The 13,598-nt window shown below is 47.1% G+C and overlaps 2 protein-coding genes across 2 annotated transcripts in view; one reads left to right on the top strand and one right to left on the bottom strand.

The window, feature by feature from the left end:
• T265_13769 (hypothetical protein) overlaps window positions 1–1,975 on the top strand; it is a gene marked incomplete at both ends in the record, with an annotated part of 8,058 nt that extends 6,083 nt beyond the window's left edge. The window contains 3 exon segments of the mRNA XM_009170426.1: window positions 42–261; window positions 271–382; window positions 1,881–1,975. Of these exon segments, the coding sequence (XP_009168690.1) occupies window positions 42–261; window positions 271–382; window positions 1,881–1,975 (427 nt within the window).
• T265_13768 (hypothetical protein) overlaps window positions 1–13,598 on the bottom strand; it is a gene marked incomplete at both ends in the record, with an annotated part of 87,168 nt that overhangs the window by 30,568 nt on the left and 43,002 nt on the right. The window contains 4 exons of the mRNA XM_009170425.1: window positions 4,175–4,354; window positions 6,404–6,613; window positions 6,699–6,936; window positions 7,974–8,239. Of these exons, the coding sequence (XP_009168689.1) occupies window positions 4,175–4,354; window positions 6,404–6,613; window positions 6,699–6,936; window positions 7,974–8,239 (894 nt within the window). The remainder of the gene's footprint in view (window positions 1–4,174; window positions 4,355–6,403; window positions 6,614–6,698; window positions 6,937–7,973; window positions 8,240–13,598) is intronic.

Here is a 13,598-nt window from a genome sequence, read left to right on the forward strand (position 1 = left end):
CCTGGGGGAAACATCTTACTGCCTTCACACTCCTGTCGCAGAGGACGGTACGACTTTACCCCCAGACCACCTCGTACCACGATTACTCGTAGTACGGGGTCTCGCTGCTCTTGGTCTGGCTGCTCCCCTTTGGCCTTCCTGGCATGGTTGCACCTTGTGGAACGAAGTTCCAGCCAGTGTAGCCCGCGGGATCATTGCAGCACTGAAGCCCGACCACCACGTCAAGGTGGCAGCTTTAGGTCGGGTGCTCTGTTAAACGAGGTCATTTAGCTCCTCAGTCAGTGCCTGTCTAGCCTATTTGTGTCTATCTGGCGGAAGTCGACTGTCCAAGACACCTGGGATGAGTCGATAATGGTGTCCATTTCCAAAAAGGGTACTCACAGTGAATGTACAACCACATAGATCCCAGTAGTAACAAACTTCTGGCGTCACCGATTCTTCGTCTCACGCCGGCACGCGAAATATCGACCCCTGAGAGTCAAGCGGGATTTCTACCGGGTAGAGGGGGCGCCGACTAAATCTTCATACTCCGTCAGGTGTAAGGGCAAAATTATGTGTTGTTGCTTCTTGACCCAGCCCCTATGCTCAGCAGTCTAAAAGCTTCCTTGGTTTCCAACACGGGCGTCTATTCTCTCCATTTTGCTTGTCTGACTGAGCAATTGGAAGTGTAGGCTTTTGACGGGCCAGAACTCACTCACTCTCTTCTCTTGGATTAACCCAAATCACAAGTGGTTAATGACATCGGCAAAAATGGCCCAGTCGCGCAGTCGATGGGGCTCATGCATCGAAGCTATCGCCTTCAGTGAGTAGCTACCCAGGTTCCAAACCAGTCAAATATGTCATCGCCTCCAAGGGTTCGCTGTGTCCCACGCTCTTCCATTTGCCGGNGTAGTAGCTGAACCATTGTGCCAATGGTACACGGTTTATGGCTGATAGATTGAACTTTGTTCCACTTCAGAGCTTTAAGTATGTTTAAATAACCTATGTGGTTACGTGGAAGTAAAGCATCAGTGTCAACACTGATCTTGTTGTCTTTGATGACTGATGATGATGGATGCATCGAACAGTAGCCGATAAGCCACATGTTCGACAACCGCAAAACACAGGCGTGTGCTCCCGGTGGAGGGACACACGCGAAATAAAACGTTGCGTTACTGAAATTACCGATGAGTAGTATAAAATATTTCCAAATGTGCGGCAGAATACAAGCGCGTCGCTGGAGCAAACAATAGGTCTACTTACGGCTCACATAAAGCTAGCTAACAGAAATCCCGTTGGTTATCGCTAATGCACCTGATGGCTTTTAGATGTATCCGTTTTTTCACCAAAATCAGCACGGTTGAGGTCTGCAAGGAAGGTGTTTAGGACAGTTCGACCACTTTGCGTTGGTTATGTAGATCACAAACTGGGAACGGGAAAACGTCACCACCAAATTGCCGTAGAGCAACTTGCCGAATGGATTCAAGGTCGTGGTTAAATTACTCGGCATAGATCAAGTGTCAGTATGGTGTGAACAGGGGTGGTCGCGCTTCCCAGAAGCGGTTGCTTGAAGTATATTCCAGATTAGAGTCTCAGGCGATGAGTCACGCTGTAGCACACGAGAACCCACATACTTCAGTGGTAATAGGCTGGCTTCGGCCTATGTATACATTTCCACAGCATTGTACAAATGAGGCGTTGCCAAATGTCTGGCGAAACGGGGTCATTAGATACCTACAAATTACATCACATGCAGAAACTGACGTTCATATGAAGAGTTCTGATAGAAACAGACAGAAACAGGTTTTTCTGGAGGAGCGGGATGGCTCAGTGGTTGGGACGCGGATTTACTGACCGGAAGGTTCGAACCTGACCTCAGCGTCTCGACTTCTCCTGTCTAGGCTTGGGGCAACTTGGCAGTATCCCAGTCCTTCTGGTGGCATGGCGGTTAGGCACTGAGAGGGTGCTACAGCTGAACGAAGGTTTTTTGAAATAACCAGGAGGAAAGCAAAAGCTTCGCTCAAAGGGCTGGTGGTTAAGAATCTATCTCCGTAATGACTGTTTGTTCACCCAGGATATGATGCCGATCCACGACTCCGGTGCGATGATACATTTGTTTGTTGGCGAACGCTCTGCAGGCTATGTGGTTCGGACGACTGGATGCCTATCTCAGGGAATTACTGACAGACAGACTCGTACAAAGTGAATTCAGTTTGCCGATAGGTGACAATCACTGGAGACAGCTCATTAAATCATTTATCATGATACATCAAGTGTCATCAAAAAATTTCAAGGTCACCAGATAAAACGACCTATCCAGAATAGTGTCATCGAAAATGTCGCATGAAACTATTGATCTCATCCGCTTGATCGATCAAACACTGTTTTTAGCGAAAACCCGATCGACCAACTTAAATGACGTCTTTTTTCAAAGTACATCTGACCACCGAATCAGTTTTTGTGAAAGTATGATTATCACGTATCTCATTCATAACAGTATTGGCCAACCCAGACTTTATCGAAAACAGTTGCCCGCAAAAGCATTGAAAGGTTCAACTAAATACTGATTAGCTTTACGGGATTTCGCCCACAATGGAACTCAGCAAACGATTGGTGGCGCTCCGTCTGCCTAAGAAAATTGTATTGGCGCCAGTTATCGACATCGAGGCGGACTCAAATCATGCTCCTCGATAAAACCTAAATAACAGGGAAATAACAGTGCATGCCAGCCAACGGAACCACGAGGACTGGGATACCACCAGGTTGTCCAAGACTAGATACGAGTAGACGAGGTTCGGAGGTTGGTTGCGAACTACGGACCTTCCTGTCAGCAAGTTCTTCCTTTAACTACTGAGCTATCTGCATGGATACATTAATGTTTCGAATAGACCAGATACTGAACTGTTACAGAAACCGCTGATGAGTCAGAAGAAAAGTTCCATTCAGAGATTACTCAAACCAGGAGAGGAGAAATAGAGCGCAATGGAATTTCAAGAGAAAAGAAATCGCTTATATCAGGTGATACAAAACATGGGATATCCGGAAAAATTCAGCAAAGTATAGAGAAGTGGATATTTCTAGGGCAACCACAACAAAAAGAACAGATAAGTGTACAGGTAGTTCCATTTCCACTGTCAGTCAACAGCATACGTGGACTGGTCACACAGCATCATGGTACCAGACAAATCAGCCATCGTGAGGGAGATAGTTTCGGGAGCTACCGTAAATTCAAATTAAATCAGAAAACACGTAGCTAAATGCACGGGTGTACGGTGTACGTGCGGCCAAACCGGTCCGCTTTGTAACGGGTAAGCAAGCTCCTGAGTCACGTGCCCAGTCCTCCCACAGGCAGTTATCTGATGTATTGAATGACAGACACGCACGCGTGCAAACCAATCGGACACGCATCCAATCAGCCACCAGGGTCACATGCTAGACCGGGTGGCGGATCGACGTACGCACACACGCACGCACAACTCACTGACACATCGAACCGGCTACTGCAGGGGCGAAGGATCACGTCAAGGGAAAAGACCCAGAAGAACCGGAAAACTTTAGAAACGGATGGATGAACAGGAGGCAGCCAAAAAAGGAGACGGACCACAGTCCTTGATTTGGCACAAGAAGGCCAGGAAGATCATCGATTCAACTAAGAAAAAGTGAAGACCCTGGGAAGCAAAAATGAATGAGGGAGACATAGCATACAAGAAGTGGCCAATATACACACTCCTGAAGGCCAGAGTTAATAGAACCAACCAGATAATCTATATGGTAAGAAGCACCAAAGGACTTATCGGCTGGCAGGATCAACCGTGAAAGAGAGATTAACTGGTCAGGTAAGTCAAATTAGGAGGCCATCCGATCAATGGGAGCAGGAGATGACCAACCATGCTGACCATCTAAATGATGAACAATGACTGCTGGCCATCCCTCGGCAAAGTCGTAACGTTGCCTAACGGCTACACACCGACGTACCGCCACATTACCGTGTGGCCTGAACATGTCAGCTCGACTGGTGACGAAACGATTGCAACGAAATTGCCGAGCTCAAAGGACACGACCATCATTTTAACCCGTTCATCTTAACAATAAATGCAATAAAAAATAGTTCTGTGGTGAGAACGAGAGGAAGCAAACAATCTGCTCCCGCGACTTGGAGGTATTTCATCAAAAGAAACAGGAAAACAGCACTCACCTCAACGCCGCCGTTAGATGACGATTTCGCATTCGTCCGTGGCTGACGCGCGTACTTTCGGTAGAAGATCATTGCCCCGCGAGGACCACGCAGCGTCTTGTGAGTAGTAGTCGTTACAACGTCACAGTAATCAAACGGAGATGGGTGCAAGCCGGCGGCGACGAGACCAGAAATATGCGCCTGAGTGAGGGAGAGGATGAGGTTTGATATCGATAGATTGGTATTACAGAGCGATTATATGGGCAAAACCGTAGGGAGCGAAATGTGTAAGTGCCAGAGGAACTATGGCGGTTGTTGTATTCATAGTGGAACCAAAAGACTTGAACGGAAATGAGTAAAATTAGGCTTATCATGTATGTCGTGTAAATGTTCTTGATGGAAGGGCAGATTTGGCTACGTGATGGCATCTGACCCAACAGAAATTAATAGTGGGTGTTAGAAGAAACAACCGAGGCGACATAGTTCAGTGGTTGGAGTGCGGATTTACTGACCTGAAGATCCGTGGTTCGAACCCGACCTCTGCCTCCCGACTTCCCCTGTCTAGGCTTGGGCAACCTGGTAGTATCCCAGCCCTCGTGCTTCCTTCGGGTGGCATGACAGTTAGGCACCAAAAGGGTGTTACAGCTGAACGAAGAAACAACCGTACGACTTCAGACCGAGGATCAATAACCGTGTAAACTGACCAAGTACAGTACGGACTTGTCGAATATGGGTATTATTACCGACTGCGACAGGGCTGGTAGGCGACGAGCGTTCCTAGTTCAAATCCAGAGCGAAACACGTAACCACGTTGAGGAACTAGACCTGGGAGTGTGCGGACAAGATGGACGATGTACACACCTGAGAAGTTGTCCATTGGAACACAATTTAAGGCAACCTGAGCATCCGCAACGTCAAAGATGACCGGAAAACCGGTTTGGTTGCGAAGAACATCAGCACAGCCGCTTGGTTATGCGCTGAGCGCGGTGAACTACGGTCTGCCGATAAGAATATCTGCAGGTGGGTTAGGTAAGGTATATTAGAAGGCAATGAACCAGACTAAAAAGCCAGGATGATGTAGTTGTGATGTTTTCTAGAATAAGGTACAAATAACAACCTATGTTTCGTTCGGAATGCTGAGAGTTATGGTGTCGCGAACAGATTCGGACCACACGGGCGAAGCAAGCGAGCGTATTGGGCCGTTTATCAAATCCCCGTTTGTTTTCTGATCCACTGAGGAACTCCATCAGAATTATCGTTCAGCTGTAGCAACCTTTCGGTGCCTAGATGCTATGCCACATGAAGGAGGCACGAGGGCTAGGATACTGCCAGGTTGCCCAAGCCTAGAGAGAGGCGAAGGTCGGGTTCGAACCACGGACCTTCCGGTCAGTAAATTCCCGCTCTAACCACTTGGTCCGTCTCGCCCTCCCCCATCCGAATTAACCGACATGTTTATGCGTCAGCTAAAAGGTAGTTGACATCAGCAGCGAATAGAGCTACAGTAGTAACCTTTAACTTCATACTCGAGAGAAGACCGATAGTACCCGGCATAAATACTCTCAGCAATGGTAAAAGACGATAAGGTGCTCTGCCAGAAACCGCCTATATCAGACCGTTCGCTGAATACTGGCAAAAACATGGACCTGTGGGGTTTGGACGCGGTTTGCCAAACGAATGGTCTATCAAATCACTTCAATCAGTATTCTGAGTGAGCGCGTTGAAGTTCTTTAGGAACCACCAGGCTAACTGTGGATAGCCGTGGATCAGTAGTCATCATTCACAGGTGGTCAGGTTCCCAAAAGGGCTAGTGCAGATCAGCTAGTTCAATCATGTACGTCAAGAACACAAGCGAGATACGGGGCGATAACGCCTATGTCTGAGATTGAGTGTAGGTTCTGGACTTGAACATCAGCTGATCAATTCGCCACAACAATACGTAGGGACAAGTTTGTTTTATCCCGAGCTAGGCAGGAGAGGAAGATTGCTTGAGAATATCACAAGGACGACCGATTCATCAGCTAACTGAATGGCGAATTCAGCCAATCTGACGAAATCTATCATAGCCAGCCAGGATATACGGAACATTCACTGGAGTGATCCAAGGCAGATTGAGGTGGATGTGAGACAGTGGCCATGTAACACACACTCGGTGATAGCTTTCGTCTTCCAATGTGCAGATCTAGCACTGCAGTAAGACACTGCACGTGGGAACAAATAGGATGCAGTCACGATTGTCTGTCACCAACCTACCATATCGGCCATGAGGACTGCCGAGACTGAGTCGGCGATCCGACGGAATCGTTCATAGTCCAGCTGACGCGAATAAGCGCTGGTACCAGCAATGATGACCTTCGGGCGAAACCAGCCGGCAACAAGCTCCAACTTGTCATAATCGATAAGACCAGTTTGCGGATCCACCTTGTACGCGGTGGATTCAAAGAACAGGGATGTTGCGGAAACCTGTAACGAGAAAAAGCAGCCAATCAGAGTCGAGAGGCGCAATCAACTTCAAAACCTCCGGCACATTCTTACGCTGCACTCTTACCTTTTTTCCGGAAGCTGCCTGAAAGCCATGAGTCAAGTGCCCACCATCAGGTAAGTCCAGACCCATGATGCGCCCGTGGGGCCCAGCAAGTGCGGTATAGACAGCAAAATTGGCGGGTGAACCGCTGTGTGCTTGTACGTTTACTCCCCACTCCTTCGGATCGAGGCGAAATAAATTCAGAGCACGTGCTTGGCAAATTGATTCCATGGCGTCCACAAATTCATTGCCAGCGTAATATCTTTGGAGTGGAGCAAAGGAGTAAAAGTGGCGACGGGAGTGTCTAACTATCTGCCTAGTAATGCACTACATTATGAGTACCCTGATGTTTGAGGGATAACAGCTAGAGATGAATCGAATCAAATGTCTTATGGGAAAAATTATTGACATCAAATACAATTTTACCAGTTACTATTAGATTCAATTAGATTCAATTTCAATTAACACTTCGTACAGTGGACCGACCTACGACGTTCTAAACTCAGGAGAGTACAATGGGATACCTAAAGATTGATGTCTTCTCTTCATTGTCAAGTGGAGAAGACGGACGGCTGGTCCGTATTCTCGCAAGAATGGGAATGAAAGTCAACTGAAGGAAGTAAGGGCCCCCCACCGCGAAACTCCGGTATAATCTGCTGTTAAGGAACAGCAATAAAAGGTACCGGCAAAGCTATTAATACACTGCTAGCGGTGGTTAGTTTCCCATCTATTTATTTGTTGCAGTTTTGGTTCTTGTCACATAAGTGTGGATCCATCTGGGTTTCATTCGGAAAATGTTTAATAAACCTGCTTCAAGCCTAGTGGAAACCAGCTGCGGTGCACAGCCCGATTGTCTTAGCCAGGTTCTGAACTATGAAGAGGCCCGAGGAGAAGCAAACATGGTTTGACCTTAAGGGGATCGTAGCGACAGAAAACGCATGTTCGGTTACCTAGCGGGCAGTTCGACTGAGAAATGTAGTCTCTTCCGTATACGGCATGCTGAAAACGCGGAGAGCGTGCAGTTTCCTGCGCCCAGATTAGAGTAGTGACAATCACATGGAAACGTTCACTGTAGAAGAGTTTCTTATCCACTATGCTCAATTAGCGACGCTGTATAGCGTTACTGCGGTCAACCACTAACCAAGCTGCACGACTGATGGTGATCGATCGATCGATTGGTGGAGGATGCCGTGAACAGAAATGATAAGTCAACCGAAAAGCGTCAAAGCTGATAAGTAAGAACAAAAGGAACTTTGCATTTACACCACAGGATGGGATTTAAGCGCACGTGTTACTAACCTCGCACCGATTTGTCCCTCTGAATATTTGTTGTGAAAGGACGATGATAGGGCTTGTAAAACCGCTCGACTGGCAAAATTCTCCGAAGCAATCAATTCAAGGCCGCGAACCTGCCTTTGCTTTTCCGCGTGACAGAGTTCCATTATTTCGGGATCGGAATGCGCAAGATCCATTGTCGTTTTGTCGCTGAAATAGCGGAAAACTACGGAAGTCAGTACTGCAAATCCGATGCGACTATTCGAAAACCAAGGATGATGACCGGGAGACTGAAACAATAGTTTATCCGCGATACTTTTCCAATGCGTGATTTTCATGCTGACTGTGCGAGGCTTGAAATACGGATTGTTCAATTCTGGTAAGATAGAAAAAACAAGCGCCCCCTAATGAGCACTAGTCCGCAGGAAAGCAAGTCACATGCTTTTCTCTGGTTTCAACTACAAGGAACAACCGCGCCAACAAAACAAAATCGGTTGTTGTATGCTGGTCTTCATGCAGCTTGTTTGCACGATCAACATTGCATCGGCAAAGATATTCGGCGAGTTCTGAAATGTCCTGTGGATACGAGGTGTACCGTATACTTTATGGCCTGAACGAATGAAATTACATTTGTATGTAGTTTTTGGACAGCTGTGTGAGATCAAACTTTCATTTCACTAATGTGTTTGCTCCAGATCACCCGTACATATGTGCGAACATGATGTACACACACTGACGCAACACTATGAACCCATGGGTAATGGCCGTTTGTCCCCGACATCTAGACTACTGAGAATTAGCGTTTTCTTCATTTAACACAACTGAATCGAAACCATTGAACATATGGAGACGCTAACAGTGGGTTAGATTATCGTTGGAGGCAAGTCCGGGTCAGCCAAAAAAGAGTGCACTAATGCGGCAGATTATGAAAGACTAGCGAATCCGGATCAAGAGCACAGGGTATTTCAACCGTGATACTTCCTGAACAATAAATCCGCCGTTGAAAGAAACAACTTCCTCCCCTGTTCTCGATGGTGAGTGTTTGTTTCTCGAGAGAATGCAATTGTCTGCACGGTTGGAACATTGCAGGAGGATCCTCGTGAAGTTGCTAACCAAACCGATAAATCCTATAAGCATGAAAAGCTCTCGCGAATCGTCTGTTTCTTCCACTGACTCACGGAATGCACTTGGCTGGATTGTACCACGTAGACAAATTTGTTTACCTGGGCAGCTGTATCAGTCCCGGTGGTCTCGCGAAAGATGATATTTCTATCCGGAGTGGGAAGGCCAGAGCAGCCTCTGTGAACCTACGTCATCTGTGGCATAGGCGTGACATCAGCTTCTCTGTCAAGGGTCGAGTTTACAATGCTGCGGCGCGCTCCATATTACTATATGGATCAGAAACCTGGCCGCTGCGCGCTGAGAACGTCAAAAGACTTTCAATGTTTGACCGCCGATGTCTTCGGAGAATCTGGTGGGAACACCGGATCTGCAATGCTGAAGTACGTCGAATGGTATTCGGGAGAAATAACTCACCCTCGATAGATAAACTGATCATACTGCACAGGTTGCGCTGGCTTGGCCACGTGCTGCGTATGCCAGTCGACCGAATTCCTCGAAGGGCTCTTTTCGCACAACCACGTGAAGGGTGGAAGAGAGCCAGAGGGGGTCAAGCAATGACTTGGCAGCGAAGTGTGAATACCATTACCAGCAAACTCAGCTGCGCTGGTCATTGCTGTCCTCCTGGATGGGGATCCCGACACGGCCCACATCAATAGTTAGAGACATTGTCAGACATGGCCCAGTTGCGCCCTCAATGACGCTCGTGCATCCAAGCTATTGCCTTCAATGCATGGCTACCATCCCGATCCCCCCACTTGACAGCCTGCTGACCAATTTATCAGCTCCCGCCTGCAATGCGCAACTACCTAGCCCCCCAATCATTGGTGAACGAAACTGCGGCAGCTACAACAACTGTACGACGAGTACGCGGTTCTTACAGCTGACAACCTTGTGGGGAGTTTTACGTCAGCAATCAGCCATAACAACAATACATGTTCCCTTGAAATTTTGTGGCTATTGTGTTGTAGCCCTGACTAAGTCTGGCTTTATCGACAAGTGATAAGGCAAACTAATGAAAATAATTTCAGGGTCCGCACTTCTGAGTAGACTCTGATCACCGCCAAGAACCAAGTGATGAACTCTTTGGTCCAGGTTGGTGCTTATCCGTAGTCATTTGAGGCGGCATTAAAATATTACTATTGTCCCTCAATTTATCGAAATAAAAATAGCGTTTCTGATCACAGAACGTCAAATAAAATACCAGTATTACTGGGCAGTATACACCGTAAAAGACTGACAATTCCGCTGAAAACCACATTCCGACTTGTCGCCAATGTGCTCGGACCCTGCCGCTGATCGTGCACCACGGATAGTAGCAATAAGGAAGTCGTATTTGGAACCAACCCCAGGAGAACGTTGCCGTAAGATAATTCGCAAAAGATCGTCAAGTGGGGTCATCACTTCAACCAGTCTGAATGCACGGCTTAACGCAAGAAATATGCGTTGGCCAACGGGTAGAAAAGTACAGATTTCCAGCATGTTCCTCCGTGAATAAAGAGGATAAAGGCAATTAGGTCAACACTGTACTTGTAGCCTTCGTTAAGTAGACGAGCAATCACCTAGTCATTGGCTTCCAGTTAACACATGGCCGATCCTTAGACGAGAACGGACATTTTGAAAGGACTACTAGAGCTCATGCAAACCAGAAACGTTGATCCAAGGCAGAGAACAGCAAGAAGTACCCGAATTGGGGCCATTTAGGAGAATCTCCTAAACCTCTCGGCTGTAACGCCCTTCCAGTGCCTAGCTGCCATACTACCCGAAGGAAGCACGAGAGCTGGGATACTGCCAAGTTGCCCAAGCCTTGATAAGGGAAGTCGAGAGGCAGAGGTCGGGTTCGAACCACGAACATTCCGGTTAGTAACTTCGCGCTCTAACCACCTGAGCCATCCCGCCCCCATTTGGAGCATTCATCCTGACGAATAGTCACATGTCACTTCAGGGTTTACTGTCAAAGTCTGGGCTGGGGCATACTTAAAAACTTTAAACTGCCACAGTTTCGAACAAGTGTTCAACAACGAAGTATTGATTCCCACCGTTGCATTTCAAGGGGAATCATGCCGAAAAATCCGGAAATCAGTGAGGATAGTTTCCACTGAGCCAGTTGATTTCTCAGTTAACAGTGGGGGCGGTCGACTGCTACAGACAAAAAAGTGCCGTCCGAGGGAACAGCGACTGTGATGGTATGGCAACGGTATAGCAACACCTGTGTCGGCCCTTGGCTTCCTATTCTGCTCACTACGGTTTACCAAAAGGCACGGCAATTTGAGACAGCCAGTTACCTAGACAACAAAGGAAAATTAGTACCCCTATATCCATAGGGGATGTCCCACAGACTCACGCTATGGGTCTCGTGAGCGGGCGAAAATTTTCGAGGTATAAAACGCTAGATTCTGATTGGCCAATCTCATGTTTGTACGGCAGTGAAGCACTGGTGTTGAACGCTGATGTCATGCTGCCGATGATGATGATTGACCAATCAGGGCATGACATCGTTCTGTCCGTAGTCCGCATGTGGCACATCCGTCCAATCGGTGTGAGGTTCCGTTATTTGGGGCGGCAAACCTCCGGACAGAGACATCAAAATAAGTTCAAACTGTATCCTTCCTGAACACTTCAAACAACGCATCCTTTCTGGATACTTGCTTTTTTGAACAGATGCAGACCTGTCAACAAAAATAGAGCAAAATAGACCCATGTTTCGGAGCGAGGGCATAGGCGCCACAGGAAAGTCTACATGAAACTGTGTGCTTTAAAACATACGAATTTCATAAACGGATACTGCTCTTCAATCAGTCCCGGTTACTCTTCTATAAGTATCTATTTCGGGCTCGATATTGCTCTGAATTCGCTAGAAACGGAACAAATATCTAGACTCCAGTAAGCTGACACCGGAGCTCTCGGACTAAAGCTCAGGACTTTTAATCTTGTCTCGTTTGGGAAATCTTGCGAACTAAAGATGCCGAAGATTTCCGTTTTCAGGCAATTCAGAATAAAATAACCAAAAATTTTATTGAAGTGATATTCCCCTGGACGAGTTCGAACTTTGGAAGTGCTGACGAAAACTCCGATTTTTAATAAAAAGTGGAATATAACTTTTCTCACCTAGAAGTAGAGAACTCAACATCAGTCGAGATTAAACTGCCTGAAATGCTGGAAACACGCAGGACCATTTTTGAGTAAGGATACGGGCATCTTTATCACGGATATCTCAGGCCGCTTGAAACAATCTGAGTTTCAAGGTAGTCACAGAAGTACCTAAGGTACAGTGCACAACTTGCGGAAACCAGTCTCAATCAATGTACTGAAATGAATCAAACTGACAGCCACTACGTTTAGTCTTCACGCAGCAGGAAACCAGTATGACAGAGAGAATCCTTGAGCTGGGTCGACCCGAAACGGAGCTGTAAAACTTGTTCCTAACGGAACAAGAATTCACCGCACATGCTCGACTCATCTTCGCCAAGAACTGATGTCAGGAAGAAAAAATGTGGTAGCCAGCTCAAACGGCTGATACGGTGCAGGAAGTTTCCCAACACTCAGAGAAGTGCATGCGCGACTTCTCTTCACTCTTGGAGGCATTCGCATTACATTTTGTCGCCCCAACCGCAAGAGGAGTTACTTTGAAATCAAACTCCGGTCTAGGAGCTTGCATGATCAGTTGTCTGAACAGAGCGCAGAACAACTGGAGCAGACCCCAACCAATTACTGCTGGCAAGACCCCAGTCATTCGAACAGTTTAGTCCTCTTGTAACCAAGATAATAAAAACAATAGTTCAGGTGTAACACCCTTTCGGTGTTCAACTGCCATGCCACCCAAAGGATATTGTCAGGTTTCTCAAATCCAGACAGGGGAAGACGAGATGCAGGGGTCGGGTTCGAACCAAGGACCTTCTGGTCAATGAACTCGCGCTCAAATCGCTGAGCCATCTTGCACCCTGCCTCACAGAGGCAGCATACGTTAAGGAAAGAAGTGTCCGGCGTACACGAAAGAGCAGTCCCTTGTTCAGCTTATTTCAGTGTGAACAGATGAATTGGGCGTTGGGGTTTGAAGGACGATTTCGAAGTGTCTGTGGCGATGACAAGTGATTCAGCTAGCGGATCTATCAGTGCATAAAGAATGAAATTATGGTGTTGCTATCAATGGGGTGAGGAGAAGAACGGAAGTGTGGAAGAGGAAGGGAGGCGCTCTAACCACCGGGCCATCTCGTCCCCTTTGCAAACAAACGATCAAGCTGTGCTCTCTATACCGTAGAATGCACTGCTGATGAGCTCCAATCGGAGCAAAACTCAAGTCCAGTGTTTCCCCTCCCCCTTTGGTGTGGACTCACCAGAATGTTCAAACGAGAGTAATGTGAGTAAGCATTCTACGGTAGACTATGTGAGTTGAGAAAGTACAATGGCAAACATGCTGGTGAAAGGAAGAAGGCCTTCGCTGCGGTGCCGTTTATTAGAAAATGCCAACTGAACAGTTACAGACTGTTGTACAGGGAAGCAAAACTCTCATATGCAACTTGTTTACAAAAA

This window comes from Opisthorchis viverrini (genome assembly GCF_000715545.1).
Source record: "Opisthorchis viverrini unplaced genomic scaffold opera_v5_101, whole genome shotgun sequence".
NCBI lineage: Eukaryota > Metazoa > Platyhelminthes > Trematoda > Opisthorchiida > Opisthorchiidae > Opisthorchis > Opisthorchis viverrini.